General features: G+C 39.7%; 4 protein-coding genes across 4 annotated transcripts; 1 reads left to right on the top strand and 3 right to left on the bottom strand.

Moving 5' to 3' along the window:
• Nucleotides 1-1978: 1978 nt before the first annotated feature.
• LOC144642606 (adenosine receptor A2b-like) lies at nt 1979-3347 on the top strand. The gene has a single exon (XM_078501616.1). It carries the CDS (start codon nt 2341-2343, stop codon nt 3265-3267), a length of 927 nt encoding a protein of 308 aa, XP_078357742.1. The 5' UTR covers nt 1979-2340; the 3' UTR covers nt 3268-3347.
• Nucleotides 3348-6958: 3611 nt separating this feature from the next.
• On the bottom strand, nt 6959-8011 carry LOC144641695 (adrenocorticotropic hormone receptor-like). The gene has a single exon (XM_078500728.1). The coding sequence runs from the start codon at nt 8009-8011 to the stop codon at nt 7106-7108; it is 906 nt and encodes a 301-aa protein (XP_078356854.1). The 3' UTR covers nt 6959-7105.
• A 2401-nt stretch (nt 8012-10412) lies between these two features.
• On the bottom strand, nt 10413-14202 carry LOC144642553 (uncharacterized). The gene is made up of 2 exons (XM_078501526.1): nt 13622-14202; nt 10413-11867 (listed from the first exon to the last, which is right to left on the bottom strand). The coding sequence occupies exons 1-2, from the start codon at nt 13944-13946 to the stop codon at nt 10966-10968; spliced, it is 1227 nt and encodes a 408-aa protein (XP_078357652.1). The 5' UTR covers nt 13947-14202; the 3' UTR covers nt 10413-10965.
• A 536-nt stretch (nt 14203-14738) lies between these two features.
• Nucleotides 14739-18669, bottom strand: LOC144642593 (uncharacterized). Its single transcript, XM_078501585.1, has 2 exons — nt 18284-18669; nt 14739-16026 (listed from the first exon to the last, which is right to left on the bottom strand). Exons 1-2 carry the CDS (start codon nt 18636-18638, stop codon nt 15098-15100), a joined length of 1284 nt encoding a protein of 427 aa, XP_078357711.1. The 5' UTR covers nt 18639-18669; the 3' UTR covers nt 14739-15097.

An 18669-nucleotide genomic window follows, 5' to 3' on the forward strand; every position in this document is an offset into this window, starting at 1 on the left:
TTCTTATCGGTGTGAATCTCGAGTACCCAGATTTTTTATTTGATATTATAATAGTAGAGACATCGAGCTTTTGCACAGTGTTTAGTTTGACTCGCTATCGGACATATCAAGGTGCTTTTTCGGCCTCTAAAGTTTCTCAACTTTTGCCGTTTCCCGAAGTGCTTGATAGAGCAATATTTTAAAAGGCGATGAAAATCTTAAAATAGCTAGAAAAAATTAAAAGTGTATGTTGCTTGAAAGAAGAAAGATAAAGCTATTATTCTACGTTTATTTCGATTCAATGCATTGAAAATTGCTCTTATAGGAATATCGAGAACTTTGCCATTTTTACGTATATTTTTTGCATATTTAATGAGCTAAAAACCGTTATTTTCGTTTTTTCTTAATTTCTCGAAAACCAAAAATTCCCAGAAGATGAGAATAATATTTTCGAACATAGTTCCCCAAAGGTGTTCTTCGGGCAAAGTTTCAAGATTTTCGATTTTCCCAGCCTGTCCAACGATTCTCCATATTCTCCGTCGGAGCCTCTTAAAAATTGCTATATTACAGCAATGAAACTATTAACGGGCATCTTTAGCTGCGGATGGCTCGGATGGAAACGGATTGCATTTTGAAAAAGTTAGACAAACGTTTTCAAGTTGTTTCGCGCGTCTTCGAAATATCGATATTTATAGCCGTAGCTTGATTTCTATACGCAAATTAAGGTTATATATTCCTTTAGATGTTCAAAGATAACGTTTATTTAGAGTTATAAAGTTGCCAACCACGAATTTCAGAAAAGTTTAGACCAAAAATCTGCGAAATCCCCGTGATATAGTCCCTTTAATAGGAGCGAACTCAGCCTCACTCTTAGCAAAGGAGATACAATGTATGCATCTTTTTACATCTGCTTTCGTTGAATTAAAACTTCTTCTCGTCGGATTTGGCCACCAGAGTATACGAAATAAAAAAGACAAGAAGCGGCAAGCATTTATCCGATCAATTCCTTCAGTGAGAATTTTATTACTCGTGAAACTTCCGCGAACACCTCGGAAGAAAGTAGTCTGGGACCGAGGCAGGTGCTCGAAGACGTTGTATGCAAATACGAACATTGGCTAATTACCAACATTTAATCAAGTATATGTCAGGTATACCGTATTTACTCGAATAAGCGCCGCGGCGCTTATTAAATTTTTCACGTCTCAGGTGCGGCGCTTATTCGAGGGCGGCGCTTATTTGAGGGCGGCGCTTATTTAAAATTTGGAAGCCACAATAGTCTTATCTTTTACAGTTATTGAAAAGAGCGTCTTTTGATTGACAGTATTTGTCTCTTGCTGAGACAGAAGTGGCGCTAGCTGTCCTGGCAAAGGTTGACGGCCTACGCAACATTTACAGAACAACGCATTGTTAGAGTGTTGAATAGAAAAACTAATGGGAGAGCGAAAAAACAATCACTCGTAACTGCAAAACATCGCTTTTGATGCAAAAAAATGTTCAAGCTTGTCTTAGAGTTGCTTTGTAGTACCGTTTTAAGTTAAACGAAATTCTTCAAATAAGCGCCGCATCGAGACTGCGGCGCTTATTCGGGGGCGGCGCTTTTTAACTTTTTTGTCCTAAATGCGGCGCTTATTCGAGGGCGGCGCTTATTCGGGGGCGGCGCTTATTCGGGGGCGGCGCTTATTCGAGTAAATACGGTATACGCTTTTAGAAATATCTGGTGCAAACATCCTTTCTAAACGTTATGAAAGAAGTTAAACAAAGTTCAGTGTCCGTTGACACAAGATTGTTAATGGCCGGATGGCAAAATTTGTTCACTGAAAAATTCAAAATACAAATGAGTTCTCGTTTAAACAAACTTCCGATTGGACAAAAGAATAAAAAAGAATTAAGTCTTATTTCAGGTCCTTTGCAAAACAGAGGTAATTATCAGCCATCAAGTTTTTAATTCTGCCGGCTATGACGGAAAACAAAAGGTGATATTTTTATTATTGCCTATATTTCTAGCATGCTTTCAGTCAATGCTATGTCACTTGTGAAATTAATCAAAAGTTTAATTAATTTTTTTCTGCTCTTTCTGAAGTCTGCTGCTGCCGCTGCCAGCGGATCGATCAAGTCATTCATAAGACAAACATCATAATAAAGCTAATGTTTTCCAAAAAAGCTAATAGAAGGTTCGACAGGCACTTTATTAATGTGCGATTGGTTTTGCTATAAACAGATGAAACATGAAACCAGATGAAATGGTTTCGATCCTGCAGAAGGAAAGTAAAAATATCTTAAGTCTCTTAGAACGTTTAAGCAGTTTCCGTTGAAACGTTTTCATCGTAAGAAGTCTCGTAAGCTTGGTTCGCAGAGACAGCCATGACAAGCCTGGTTAACCAAAGTCTAAACGACACAGAGCGACCCCCGATCGAAGCTTATCGGCAAGCGAGCGATTTAAACAACCTCATAGCTGGTTGTGTTATAAATGCCGTGTTTTCTGTTACCGCATTCACAGGAAATGGCCTCATTCTTGGCACGATCTGGAAAACACCTGCCTTGCAGTCGCCTTCGAACATTCTTCTCTTCGGGCTCGCCTTGTCTGATTTTGGCGTTGGTCTAATCGTGCAACCGCTTTATGTAACATGCTTGATGGTTGAAATGATCACAAAGAAATATTTGCTTGTCTTTTGGACAGCTTACAGAGTAACACAAGCAGTCTTTGTAGCCGCGACTGTCTTGACGCTAACAGCTGTGAGCGTCGATAGATTTCTTGCCCTGTATCTCCATTTAAGATATGCATCCGTTGTGACAAGCAAACGTGCCATAATTGTGTTGCTTGCAATCTGGATAGCAAGTGTAGCCTACGCTTTGACGCTCATAACACACATCGACCTGCATCGTGCCCTGTGTGTCATCATCGTTTTGTCCTCGTTGCTCGTTAATTCTTTTGTTTATGTGATGATTTTCCGAATCGCCCGATTTCATCAAAACCAGACGCACGACCAAGTAAACGTTTACGGAGATGAAACTTTGAGTAAGAAACGTCACAGAAAGTCTGCCATCAGCATGTTTGTGGTATTCCTTTTAATGTGCCTCTGTTACTTACCTTATCTTTGCATACGAATTGCCGTCAAGCATGCGCACTGGCATGCCAGCGTGGTTCGACTCGCTCTCAGTTGGTCTGCTGTCATTGTTTACATCAACTCATCTCTCAACCCATTAGTATACTGTTGGCGCATGCGTGACCTGCGAACAGCGATGAAGGACTTTACGAGGAACCACTTGTTTTGCAATGGTTGGTTGTAATGTAAAATGTGAGTGCTGGAAAATCAAAGGAAGATCCCTGCATAGAAGTAAGCCGAAACACAGGAGGTGAAGGCAAACGCTGAAAAACAGCAACTAGCAAGGGAAAGAAGTGCTTCATACTGTTCTTTTTCGTTTCTATTGTAGCACTGGCCGAGATAATTTAGTTATGTTATATTTATTTCCACAGCTGGAGTTGTCTCCGAATTTGTAAACCGGGCGTCGGCCAATTGATCAGTTTTCAATTGAGCATCGAAAAACCAAACGCACAGTAATTACTCTGACCAATCACAAAGAACACAGACAATCCAGTGAGCCAATCAAAACTCAAAGCAAATACATGTCGCAAGCACGAAGCGCGGGACTAAGTTCTGATAAGCTAAAAAAAGTGGCGCGAGATTTTTAAAACCAATCACTAAGCGTAGTAATGCAAAACCAAAGCAAACGCAAGTTACTTTCGACAATCAAGTAAAAACCGCTCTATGTAAATATTATCTGGACTACTAGACTTTCTAAAAGTCGTTCGCTTATCGTTTCCGGTTTGGTGGTAGAGATAAGGAACGCCTTGGCAGCGAACAGGAGCCGGCACAGAACTAAAAATTCAGAGAGGACTGCAAAAGTAATTCCTAAAATTATTAGATAATTAGTAAATTAAACATCTGAAGTGGCTAACCCTTTAAGAGTTATGAGGTGGGGGTGGGGTGGCTGGAAATTATCTTTTAAGTGAGGGGCATGCCACAAATTATGGCTTATGACTTATGACAGTTTCTCTTTTCTTTGACACAATAAGTGACAATTACAAACAAACTTTACACAATTTTTGTCTTTAAAAAAATTTGCACAAACATTTGTTTTAACAAAGAGCTCTTCGAGCCACGACTGAATTTTTTGCCAAGTTTTAAAGATAAGCTTTCATTCCTTTTTCTCTTTTTTTTTCCTTTTTTTAATCCGTAACACTAAAATGGTTTGTTTATTATATCGCTCCGCAGTGTTGAAGTAGAAACGTCGGGGATTAGTGGTAACCACTCCAACACTCGGTTTTCTGCCAACTTACTTTATTAGGTTTCACAAACTGTTCTGGTCAGCAACTTTTACAACTCTGCACGATAGATCTTGCTCGCGTGCTTATAAAGGCGCCAAACGTGAGCTGTCAATCAACTGCCAAAAACACTAAACTTACAAATTTAGGCTTACGCAAGTTCATGCGCAGCTCGTTTTACATTTAACTGCGACTGCGTCGTACGCCACCTTGGCCACGAACCTTCGAAAAAGTTTCTTTCCAAATGATCTTTCTTTTCTCAAGTTTTAGTATCATGACAGGCAAGTTTGGTCCAAACAAGAACGCGCGAGCATTATAAAGTTTACAAGGAACATGTTTACAAGATAATAGTTAAGAGTAGTGCTAATATTTACAATAAAGGTTGTTGTTGAAATTTTAGGAAAGGCTTAGGTGTTACAAGAATACACTTGCGAAATACAGTTTCGTGGGAGGGGTTTACCCCTAGAAATTATCCATATCATTAAACGTACGTGGACGGGACGGAAACATATCTCATGAGGCATCAATACTTTGGTTTTGCACCTTTGTGCGAAGTGTGAACGAAATACAAAGGTTACTAAACACTGCAACTAAAACATCGTAAAAAGTCAGTAAAACAAGTAAAGTTTGACAGAAAAATTAGACAGAATTTCACTAGTGCGTAATAGAATCTAACGAGACTAGTTTCAAAAAGAACGGTTACAAAAAGTAGCTCCAGAATTTTATCTTATTGTTTTCAACAACACCCCTGTGTACACAATCGACTTCTGCAAATAACACAGCTGGAAATAGAAAATATATTTTAAAAATGCAATGATGCCCAAGTAGTATGTTTGTGCCCAATTCAATCGACAAAGATAGTTTATAAGTTATATTTAAGGTCTACAACTAAAAACAACTAAGTTACATCGGTTACTTTCCTTGTAGTAAATACAGTAGAACCCCGGTTACTCGAACTCTGAAGGGAAACGAATAATAGTTCGAGTTAGCGGGGTTTCGAGTTATCGGGGTCGACTGAATATTGAATTTGCCAAGTTAATAATTGATAGTTTATCGATTTTTCAGTACTTCAGCACACAGTACAGTGCGAATTAAGCTTATCTCGTCAGAAACTCTCACACGATCATACATTTTTATGATAGGAGTGAAAAAATCACTGTCAGATACGTGATCTATTCGTTGCTCTAATTAAAATCAAATTGCTGTAGTATTCGTTTAAGCTAATGGGATATCAATGTGCATAAGTGGCGAATTGCAAGAACCACAATTCGAGTTATCGGGGTAAATTTGACCCAAATTTTGATCAAGGGAAACGAAATGTAGTTCGAGTTAGCGGGGTTTTCGAGTTATCCAAGTTCGAGTTAACCGAGTAAAAATGACTGAAAAGTGGGTTCAAATCCAAGGGAAATGAAAGTTTGTTCGAGTTAGCGGGGTTGTTCGAGTTATCCGAGTTCGAGTTACCGAGGTTCTACTGTATTTTAGTAATAGATACATATTTCATGTATGATTTGTTTCCTTGGAAACAATACATCTGTTTGTACCATGGCAAGGTTACAAGAATATAACAACTGATCAGTAAAATTAGAAAGCAAGTCGTACAGTTTTTTATGTCCCTTATTCCTAAAATATTTCAATATTATATTTTAATGATCCAACACCTAATTATTAACATCAAAAGTATTTTTCACTCAATTAAACACACGAATAAGTATCTAAAGAGAATTTCTATCTCGCTTGCATTTTTTATTGTTTTACAGTAGGTATGCATTGCAGAATAATTTACATGTAAGCCGTTTAGTAATAACGCTGTAAATAAATATATCAGAACATATGGACTGCTTCAGGTACAAATGTAATTGTGCTTTTTTATCTGAAAAGCTTTTCCTTTTCTTGCCAACAAGCAGCCACGCACTCGAAATTAGCCAATGCTCTGGTTTCTAGATAAATCCATCGTTGATAAAGCTTATGTGAAACCCGATTTAGTTTTCGAATGCTCCTACAAGTACGACGCTAGCTCGACAGATATATACGAAAGAGATCGATCGCTACATCGCTTTTGCGGCTCTCGATTTCCACTTTTTCGGCGGTCGAATATTTTCCACACATAATTGTCAGCCATATTTTGTTTCTTTGCTTCTTGTTTTTCTTGTAAACCCCTTTAAATTTAAAAAGGCCGCCTCTATACCGCCGCCTTGCTACACTCTTTCTTCTAGTATATCTGCTGGTCAGTGGAGTTGCAATGAGAAGTTTACAGATGATGGACCGACCGACCGACCGACCAACGAGTGCCATTGGGCTAGCTACTAAACTCCTGAATAAATTCAGTCGTAAAAAGGACGAATCTTTTTCACTAAATTTGATAATAAACGAAGTTCGGCCACCGATGTTCATAAATTAATATAAACCAATGTTCAAGCCTGGAACAAAATTCTTTAAAAGTATCGTTGAGTTTTTCAGGAAATGACTAAGACTTGCATGAATCCAAAACAGGGCATAGTCTAAAACGAGGACTGGACTCTGGACTGGATTCTGGACTCTGGACTCTGGACTCTGGACTCTGGACTCTGGACTCTGGACTCTGGACTCTGGACTCTGGACTCTGGACTCTGGACTCTGGACTCTGGACTCTGGACTCTGCTGGACTCTGGACTCTGCTGGACTCTGGACTCTGGACTCTGGACTCTATATGTGATATATGGTCGAGACTTCCTTGTGTTGATCGAGACACCATCGACTCGTTCTCTGAAACCTTCGTCCATCTTCGGTTAGTGCCGCAAATGAATCCAGAATCCAGTCCAGGTTTTAAACTAAGCCGCAAAACAGTGATTTCCAGAACTTTTTTATTGGAGCACGCATCTCTGGCAGACGCCAGCAGTAAACCAACGGATTGATTGACGAATTCAGGTAAACAAGCGAGGCTGAAAATCCCTGAATAAAGGAATTTTGACCTGATGACCAATTGGCGAAGTAAGCAACAACACGCGTGCAAATGTAAGGGGCATAACAGATAATAAGCAAACTTAATAAGACTATCATCGTAGTAAGAGACTTTCTGTAGCGTTTCATGTCAAAGGCCTCAGGATTCTGCTGCGCCATTGCTTGGTCTTGAATCTGAATTCGGTGGCGTCGACAAATGCGATAAATCGTTGAACACGTTGATATATTTACCACGATGCAGAAGGCGACGAGGAACATCGAAATGGTGGGGTATATTTTTCCGCCTAACACGAGGGTCACACTGCACAATACGCTTGTTACCCAGATCAAGCCAAGTACGTTGACAGTTTTCTTGACGGTAACCACGGCAACATATCTTAGATGCAGTAACAAGGCAAGACATTTGTCGACACTGACCGATGTGAGTGTCAGTATTGTAGCGGAGATGAAGATGGCTTGTAGAGTCCTGAAGACTATCCATAGATAAGGTAGTTTGATTCCTGTTCTTAATTCGTAAATCAAGCCTGCAGAGAGCATAGGCTGGACAATCAAACCGACCCCCAGATCGGACAAGGCGAGTCCGAAAAGAAGAACATAACTTGGTTGATGTAAAGATGGTGTCCTCCAAATTGCGCCGAGAACGACGAAATTTCCAGTAAACGCAATCAAAGAGGACATCGTGTGTAAGACGACACCAACGATGAAAAACCCGGCGTAATTTTCGGCATTACCTGATTTGGGATCATTGCTTTGATTTGTGTGGTTAAACATTGCTGTAAACGTTCAAGCTTTGTTGAGTCTGATTGTGACTATGAACCACAAGACCGCCCGGGGACCACAAGTAATGAACTCTGTCGCGAACTGTTCTGCTGTAAAGCACCTCAGGTAAATCAAGTTATACTGATTTGTTGCTCAATATAAAAAAATTGAGAATCAATTACCGAAAGACGTTTTCACTTAAAACTAACTTAAGTCTGCCAAAATTGCATTTCTTTTGTTTCAGAAAACAAATTGATTTTTTGTGGGCTTTTAGAAGAAAACTGATAAAGTCACGGACTTGTTAAATATTATGTTATTTTCGTTCCGAAAAGAAAATGGAAAGTTTATGCTTAGTCTACGCTCGATTACGTACATGCATAACTGACTACTCTGACTCGAAGAACAGAAAAATGGGTACAATTTCACTTTTCCTTGCAATTCCGTGTTAATTCGCGAGTTTCTGAAAGGCATGATGAATTGATTTAAACAATCAATCATCAACTTAAATAATAAAATTCGGAATTTTAGAACTAAATTCTGTACAATGAGTTCTTTACTTTCTTATTTTATTTGAGCCTTTCAGGGTGACGAGGAGTTACGGAGCATATGTTTGTAATACTACCGCTCATTTGTTCCCAGGAAACTAATCGCCAAAAATATAATGTTAAAATTGCTTTTGATACCATTTTTAAAGACCAAATGAATATAGTTTTTGAAATTCCCAAAGCCAAGCTAACCTGTCGCTACTTTTTAAATTTTCTAACTTTATCGATTTGGTCTTTGAGAGGAAACTGATATATAAAGTCAGTTCCGAAAAGCTAATGGAAAGTGCTTGCGGTACGCTAGGTTACATGCATACTGAACTGACTCGAAGAACGGAAAAATGGGTACATTTTCCCTTTTCTCTTGCAATTCCGTGTTAGTTCGCGAGCTCCTTTAGTTTTTGAAAGGCATGATGAATTGATTTAAACAATCAATCATCAATTTAAACAATAAAATTCGGAATTTTAGAACTTTACACAATATACAATGAATTCTTAACTTTTTATTTTATATTCGAGCCTTTCAGAGTGACGAGGAATTACGGAGCATATGTTTTGAAATACCTACCGCTCGATTTCTTCCCAGGAAACTAATCGCCAAAAATATAATTTAAAAATTGCTTTTGATACCATTTTTAAAGAACAAATTAATATAATTTTTTACCTTTCCAACCCCAAGCTAACCTGCTGCTACTTTTTAATTTTCTAGCTTTAATAATCGATTTTATATTTTGTTCGTTGTTTATATGCAATGAAGTCATATCAATGTATATCTCATAGTAATTATTTTAGGTCCGATTTATATTTAAATTAATTTTCGCAAGTTGGTAATCAAAGGAATAAGCAAGTGTTGGCCAGATTAAAAATTTATTAGCATGCACGGAATGTAAAATGCGACGATTAAATTTAAGAACCTGTTAGGCTAAAATTTGTAAATTAGACCCGATTTTTATAACAACCTATTTGGCCTAAAATTTGAAGATAGGTTCTTAGTTTCTAAAATTGACTAAAAATGTTTACTTTTCGGAAAATAAGCTTGGACAAGCAGGGCGGTAGCCAGATTTAAGGCATAGACGAGGCAGGATCTTTCTATAGGGGGATCTAGGATCATGCCCCCAGAAAATTTTGAAATCTAGAAGCTCTGTTACGGCTTTTTTTAACATTGTTATAAGGTATTTCTTCAGAAAAATCAATCTTGTTCAACTGAGGATTATTTTCCCAACTAAACGTTTTTTTTTTTTCATTTTGGGCTAAAATTTGGACAAGGCAAGTGCTTTGTCTTGGCTCTTGCTTGTTGCGGCCCTGACTCTGAGCCCTGAGTCTTTTCTGTACATGTATACAATGCCATGTTCTGAATGATAAGTGCTTCATTTTTACATAAATACTTGTGTGGTATGCAAATTGTATACAAATAAAAGGCCGAATATCGCTAAAAATTCTATTAACAACAATGTAAAATTTTCCTCAGAAAATAAGAACCTTTTAAGAACCTAAGTAGGCTAGATTTGTGTTAACTACCATTTCTGTAAAAACCTGTTTATGCTAACCTGGTAAAACTAGGTTCTTACTCGCGGGTATAGACTGTATTCGACTTGCGTGGACACAGTCAGTTTTATTCGATGTTGCCAAGTCAAATGTCGAGTTTTTTAAATTCTAGTCGACTCAAATTAGTTTTAGCTTCGGCACATGTAGAATGCGATGTTTACACCCGTACCGGCCCTTAAAACAAAAATTGATTTTTGGTTAAGAGGGCGTTAAAAAAACAATGTGTTCTGTTCTCGCCCTCTCCTTTCTACCCTTAGCGGAATACTGTATTTTTGTCCACGATTTTTCGAATCAATTTTCGTTTCCCTTGGAGGTGGGGGTACGGCAGCAGATACAAATGCGCTTTATTTCTCTTCTACAGAGTACATTTGGGTATTAAAGTAGATATCGCTTGGTTTATATGTAGTTTACTAATGGAAAACGGTTTATAAGCTGTTCTGTTCACTTACTATGTAAGCGAGTTCTTTACAGAGCTAAAGCAACGCCAAACGGTAACGCAAGTGGACGCAAGTAGTCGCAAGTTCAACTTGCGTACAGACTTGCGTTGGGTGGCCAAACGGACACCCAAGTTTAGTCGCATGTTCACGCAAGTTTGCAAAAAGTCATTAAAAATACTACGAGGCCAGGTGCGATTCAGTATTTGAAGTTAACTGCAAAAAATGCGTTGATTTGCGATGGGTGGCCAAACGGTGAAAATATTGCGTTAACAGAACTTAGGTGCAAATTTGATCTCCACCAAAATCAACGCAAGTCAACGCAAGTCAACGCTAGTGCACGCAAGTCCTGGCCAAACGGAGACGTAAGTGTAAGCAAGTTTTCAACTTGCGTCTACTTGAGTTGCCGTTTGGTCAGGACTTAAGCTTTAAGATGGGTCTATTTTTAGGCCATCATTAACGACGAGCTGTCGAGCGAGGAGCCATCAGATTCGTCTTCATGTCGTAATCTGTCGGCCGGCCGAATATGAATCCTTGCCCCAGTGAACGGGCTGTCTGTATCCATCATTAAGCCCCTTGCTTCTTGTGGTCCCTCCTGGTGACGACGCGGTGTCGACGGAGCTCGGGATGTACATCTACTTGAGACCCACGCCCTAAAGTGCCCAAAGCTGAAACTGGGTCCCAGGTAATGCTTGCCAAGCTTGCAAGCTATGAAGGCGCCTATGGCAAAAACTATCAGACCAAAGATGGTTAGGGCAAGAACTGAAGGCGTATCTGTTGGTGCCTCTGTAGTCTTTTGCGCTGAATTGAACACGATCTTCGGTGCGTAGGTGGCGTCTTGTTTGGGAATGAGCCCATTTGGAAACAAACCATTTACATTGTACCATATCGCTTTAAAGCGAGACTTGGATGGAGTCTTAGAATGGAACTTGATGGTCATGCTTTGTGATACTGAGCGAGAAAGAGGTGGCGATTTCTGTTCACCGAACCTACACACACTATCATTAAAGCCTGAGCAACAGTCTAATTTTTTATCAGGGGGATCATCAAAAATAGTATTAAAATCCTCAAGAATAGCTTTGAGCCTATCAGGTTCTTGATGAATGAAATTGACATTTTCCAGCGAAATATAATTGTTTGCACAATCCGGAGACAACGAAAAGTCTACGAAAAGCAGCTTGATATAGAAGCCTGGATCTTTAGTTACTAGTTTCCAGGTACAATCCACTTTCACGTTGGGTGGAGTTTGGATTGCTGAGCTTGTTAGTATCCCTGTGGCTCTGCCAGTCACGTCTATGAGTGTCGGTCCACAGGGTCCCTGATCGCTCTTTAAGCTTTCACAAAACCCTAAGGTGGAAGAAGAAAACAAATTCCATTTTATAACTGTAATCCTAATTTCACTAAAATGTTTATTTCTGAAAGCAACGCCCCTCCAAAATTGACTCTACGAAAGTAGCCGGCGAAAAAAAAATCAGTGGCGGATCTATGAAAGGGACCCGGGGGGAGGGGGCCGCCTCCCCCTTATTTTTAGAAGAAAAAGAGTGCCGAAGGGCCGAGAAAATTTTTTCGAGAGCGCCCCCCCCCTTATTCAAGGGTGTGGATGATCGGACCCCCCTTATCTGGAGGTCTGTGGTTGTTAAAAAAATGATTCTTTCCGCGAAGTTTTATGCATGCAACTAAAACACTTTACTACTTTACGAAAAGTTGCGACCTTGCTAAATCACAATGCAACGAGAGTCGCTTAAGGCCTGTTTACATGATTCCGGAATGAAATTCGTTCTGCATTTACATGACAGAGTCGACCGGTTCAACCAAAGGCATTTTCACGTGCACGATTTCCGCGCGAGATCAAAACAAGGTGGCGCATGTTTCGCGCGAGATCAAAACAAGATGGCGCATGTTTCGCGCAAACATGTTTTTGTGCCCATTAATGGCCGCCGGCAGTTTTGACGAGTAATTTGACCATAGAGCTGCTTCTTTGGGCTAAACAGAAAATGCTATTACGTTATTTCGCTCTGAATTCAAACTGTGGAGTCCATATGCGGTTCAACAAGTTGCGAGTTCATCTCGGAACGAAATTCGTTCTATGTTTACATGATACCAGAATGAAATGTCATCCCAGAACGAAACTTTCATTTCGGAATGAAAACCGGAATGAACTCATTCCGGAATGACTTGACTTTCGTCTCGGTATCATGTAAACAGATACAGAGAAATGTATGGGGATGGAATGAACTCGTTCCGGAATGAAAGTCATTCCGGAATCATGTAAACAGGCCCTTACTTTCGGAACGTTACTTAAACCACGCGCGACAAAAAAACATTCAATTTTGGTCAAAACGAGGGTGAAGATACGCGTAAAACGAGCAAAATTCAAGGGTCGCGCGAGTGTGGGTCCAAAATTAAACGCAATCCGTTCTTTTCCCCTACTTTTATTCTCAAAGCTTTAAGGCTGGTTCTCATATGATCGCCCCGATCGTCTCTGTCGCTTCAAAAAGTTTGCTTGCTCCAATCGCCTCAGACTTTGCAAACGACAGAAGCGACAGAGACGATCGGGGCGATCATATGAGAACCAGCCTTTAGGGGCGATGAAGGGTGGGAGACAAAAGGAATGTTTTTCTTTGCCTTGTTTTGATCCCTAGAATTTTCCTGTTCGGTTCTTTCTGGAATATCGTCTGCAGATGGAAATTTTCCACTTTTTAAAATTCTAAATACTGTTATAATGTGTTCATATATATTGTATTTCTGTATTTCAGTGTTATTGCTGCCGAATATTCTTGCTGAAAATAAAGTCTATAAAATTTGTTACTTCAGTTTTTCAAGTTGTTTACTGCAATTGCATGCAATAATTTACATATTTTTCGTTGAATTCAGCGCCGCAGGAAAAATTAAGTCTTAATATTCAGAATAATTTGTACAACTTAATCTGTTCGGTATAATCCATATAATTAATAGTTTTTTACTGACTTGCAGTGTAAAATAACACTGATAATATTACTAGTGACACAAATTGTACATTAACATATGTTTCTACCGTTTTGGCGTAATAACAACTTGTTACTCTAGTCGAGCGTTTAAGCACAACTTTAGATCTTTCTTACCGTTCTGTTTTGGAGAAAATTCCGTCCAATTTCCATCTCCTTGGCAGACAAACGAATTCAGCTTACCGACTAGTCGATACCCATCTTTGCAAACAAACTCAACTTTCTCTCCGCGAGCAACAGAACTGTTATTTCCTTCTTTTGGACGTTTCAAAATGGCGCCATGGATGGATTTCAGTTGCTGTATTGAACACGTGTTGTTATTCGCTGTAGCGAGTCGCTTACTTCGTGAAAATTCGCCCCGTCCATGGCTTGCCGAACTCTGTACAACGACAGAGGCAATTTGAAGGACAATTACGGCAGAAAGAAGGCGAAGGACTTTCATTTGGGATCCGTGATGCAGACTTCAACTAAAATATCACGCTTGAATCGGTCAACAATATTTTACACGCATGGCCGGCTACCTCCTGTATGTACGTCCTTTGTCTTGTTTTTGACACTGATGGTATTAAAAAGAAACGAAGAAATAACGCCTGATATTTGAAATGGCAACTCAATGATTCGCCAGTTCCACGTATTCGCAATATCTTCCGATGTTTTGATCTCTTTTACACGAATGCTTTGTTAAAACTGCATGTTGACCACTGTTCTGTCAGTCAGCCAAATATTCATGCCCTTGTTTCGGTGCCAAGGCAACAAGGGTCACGAAATAATACATTGGTTGTCTCCTGTCACGCGAGTCGTTCAGTGCTCAAATCCTTCTCACTTTGCGAGCAGACGTTTTTTTTTCGCGGCGGGAGGAAAAAGAGAAACAAGGGGACACGTTCCTTTTCCTTCCCGCCGCGAAAAAAGGACGATCTTTTCAGAAAGTTGCACAAAATTTGCCAAGTAGTTGCAAAACAAGTCACTCTAATGCCGCATAGTATTTTAAAATTTTTAAACAATTGTCCTTGACTTTCAATAAAGTCCTTCGTCTTATAATTTTGGCGCGCCGAGACGAATTAAGGTCTTTTCCTACTCGTTTTTAAAAATCGTGAGAAGAACTCGTGAAGCCTACAATTGTTCGAGGGAACTTGCGCATTTTGCCATAGCGCGCAAAGTTCATCTCAAACTCGAACCCCCCCCCCCCCCCACGCCCCTCCCAACACGTCTAGAACAAAAGAAGAGTCGACAAAAGTACGTTTGAAGAATCTTGTTAAAACATAAAATTGTCAAAGAGCTAGCATTTCCTAATTATTAAACAATGTATTGCAATACGGTTTCATAATTTCGAAGCAAAATCATAAAAAGATTTTTTCTTAATATATTTATATTACTTTGGTTTTTACCACCTTATTAAACTATTATTTTAACGTTTTCTTAGATTTGAAAATAATCGGGCCATATGACAATCTTTTGGAAGGCAAAATTCTATCGATAATCACCCCCCCCCCCCCCCTTCGCTTCAGAATATGCTTCGCAATGGAAATAGGCCAATTTAAACGCTTTTCAAAAAATTACTATTTCTAAGGAGCATGCTACTACATCTCCGCAAAATTAAGCGTTTTCTGCGCTCCCATAGCGGGTCCTCAATGCTGGAGCCCCAGCATTAACAGGCACCGTTCTCTGGGCCCCTCCTCGCGTAGGCTCGTCATAAAGTTCCCTTCTGATGGGTCTCGCTTCTGGTGAGGGCTCGCGTCGGGGGGACAAACTTGGCGACCGCTGACGTCTCCTTGCTGCAATCCATGCACAACAATGTCCGATGCTACAACGAGGCCCCAGAAAATGCTGCCCGATTTTGCAAGCCACGACAGCCACAACTATAAAAGCGACGATGGAAAATATAACAGTAGCGGCAATATAGGTTGGGTCGGTCGATTCATCTTCGGTATTCTTACTTGACGAGCTGTGAATTTTAATTTTGTCAGGATAATTCGAATCGTCCTCTGGTATAAGACCATAAGGAAATAATCCATTTACATTGTACCACTTTGCAGAAAAGCTAGAAGATTCTGAATCTTTGGAAACATAGTTTACAATCATAAAATTCTTGTCGGTGTGCGATAAAGGTGGTGGGCCGGTTTTCCCGCCAAATGCGCAGGGAATATTTTTAGTTTCCTTGCAGCACGTAGGCGAGGTATCGGTGTTGCCGAACGTCGCATTTTCCAAGAAAACGTAATTGTTCTTGCAATCCCCAGACATGGAGAACTTTGTGAACAGTAGCTTGATGTAAAAACCCGGGTCGTCAGTCCACAGTGTTCTTCTACATTTCAAAGGGCCCGTGTAATTATTTTTATTCTCTGGCGAATTTATCTTGCCTGTAGCCCGTCCAGTGACATTTATCAAGATTGGTCCGCAAGCCATTTCGTCACTCCCGTCGCGGCAATCTGCAACACAGTCGCACTTTTTGCAGATAGGGACAGTTTCGTCATGTGATGTGCAGTTGAACTTTTCACTCTCGCTGCAATTTTTGGTGATACAATAACCTGTGAACAAGTGTAACAGTAAGATCAGAAATGAACAAAACAACAAGGACCTTTTAGTTTCGATTATTTTATCTTGAGAGGCTATTCAATTCAGCTAAATCGGCGATGAGTTTTTTCTCTCCTTTCATCAGCCACCGCTCGCGTCCCTTATACCCAATAAGCGCCCCTTTTACGTAAGCGCCCTTACTCCTGATCCTTCTCGGCCCCATCAGTGCACATTCAGATCATCTACGATTCATTATTCTCCTTATTCTCCTTCCTCATTTCTACCTTCAACTCTCGAACTAAAATCATAAAATAAGAACCCTTGGGTGCTAAATCGAGACATAACGGTATACTGAAGTGAGGAGTTCGAGCGAGTATATAACGCGAAAACACTTGAACTATATCTTTTTTTTTTTAAAGTTTTACTTTTTTACTTGATGCAAAAATTTGCATGTACCGGCTGAATCTAAAAGTTGAGCGTTGCGAGACACGATTTTTTAGTTGTTAGGAGGGTTTTTGCATTGTACAACGTTGAAAACTGACTACCATATTTACTCGAATAAGCGCCGCCTCCGAATAGGCGCCGCCCTCGAATAAGCGCCGCATTTGGGACAAAAAAGTTAATAAGCGCCGCCCCCAAATAAGCGCCGCAGTCCCGATGCGGCGCTTATTCGCAGAATTCCGTTTTACTAAAAACTGCACTTCAAAGCAACTCTAAAATAAACTTGGGTATTTCTTTTCACCAAGAGCGATGTTTTGCAGTTCACAGTGATCGTTTTACTGTTCGCCCATTAGTTCTCTATCCAACATTCTTACAATACGTAGCTCTGTACATGTTGTGAAGGCCGCGAACCTTGCCAGGACAGCCAGCGCCACTTCTCTCTTCAGCAAGAGACGAATACTGACAATCAGAAGACGCTATTTTCGATAGAGCGGTTTCACTTGAGTGTCGAAAGTAAATTGCGTTTGCTTTGGTTTTGCATTACTACGCTTAGTGATTGGTTAAAAAATTTCGCGCCACTTTCTCAGCCAATCAGGAGTAAAACCAAAACCAATCGTGACTTGCTTGCGCACGTTTTCCCGCGCTTCGTGCCAGCTACATGTATTTGCTTCGAGTTTTGATTGGTTCACTGGATTGTCTGTGTCCTTTGTGATTGGCCAGAGTAATTACTTTGGTTTTGGTTTTACGACACTCAATTGAAAACTGCTGTAACTGCAAAATATTTGATTCTTTGTGGCGTCCAAATTTTAAATAAGCGCCGCCCTCAATCACCTCAAATAAGCACCGCACTTGAGGCGCGAAAAATTTAAGAAGCGCCGCGGCGCTTATTCGAGTAAATACGGTATGCTGCAAACAGTCGAATTGACAAAAGTGACTTTGGTCACTTTATGTAAAGCTTGCTTGTTGTCTCTGCTTGTTTGTTAAACATTGCGCAATAATAGTTTCAGTATTTAGCATGCGGATCATGTCAGACAGATTTTCCACCGTTGTTTCAAGGTAGAGAAAAAAAAAAAAAGGGAAAAAATATTTTGAGTATTAAAATAAAAAACTGCTTAAATTGCAGCTGTCTTTTTTGTCCTTTGAATTGAAAGCCAAACAATAAATTGGTAGAGAACGAACGCAAATGGTAAAGGCCATCTGTCCGGTCTTTCAAATACCTACCAGTGTTTTTTCTTCGGTAGATTCTACGGGTTTTTTTCTTTTTAAATCGAACTACAGAGAACAACGATTGAGCTTTTTTTCTTAAAAATCTACAATTTTATTTCATGGACGAAATGAAAAATTTCGCCGGAAATAAATATATATTGCCCGTCTAGAAGAATAACACTATTGTAATTTGCATATTGTAGCTTTGCTCCAAATTTTCAGTTATTTATATTTGACATGTTTCGCCGCATAATTTAGGCGAATTTCGTAGGATGAGAATGAACTCGAATGCTGAAAAAGCGTTTAAGGAACAGCATACTTCAATTCAAAGGCTTGCTTTCAGATATTAGCCCCAAACTCGGCATTGAAGGCAAACAAAATGACAATTATTTTTCGCGATTTCACTAAACAATTAGTTTATAGCTAAATGTCTCCTCAGCGATCAATAGTCGAGAAAGATACTTTCGAAAAGACTGATATTTGTAGATTGTTTTAAACGTTACTAAATATATCGATATAGACCTAGAAGAGGTTGTATTTGTCGATACTAACCGTAAAAGCTTTCCGTATGTTTATGTGACCTGAAATCGTATCCCAAATAAAATACCCCGGTAAAATACTCACCGAGAGCGCTCTCGCTTGCTTTGAAATCTTCCTTGAAATCAGACGAACTTGAAGCCCAAGTACCGTTGCTTTGACAAGTTAATGTCTGTAACCAACCGATCTGGCGAAATCCTTCTTTACAAACAAATTCAGCCTTTTCTCCGGGAAGAAAAACGCTCTGATTTGAAACACCCAAACGCCATTTCAATGAAGAACCGGACACAACTGGTTTTGGCGCTGAGCAATTGTTTTTCGCCGTTAATTCAACAGGACTTGAATCAAAAGACGCTTCATCCGAAGGAAAACTTTCTGCTCCATCAGCTGCTGAACACTTTAAGGATATAATCAAGAAAACAAGAGAAAAAATGCCAGCCATTTTGCTTTCGTCTTCTCCTGCTTCCGTTCCC

Source organism: Oculina patagonica, chromosome 2 (genome assembly GCF_052425735.1).
Source record: "Oculina patagonica isolate OP01 chromosome 2, crgOcupat, whole genome shotgun sequence".
Lineage (NCBI taxonomy): Eukaryota > Metazoa > Cnidaria > Anthozoa > Scleractinia > Oculinidae > Oculina > Oculina patagonica.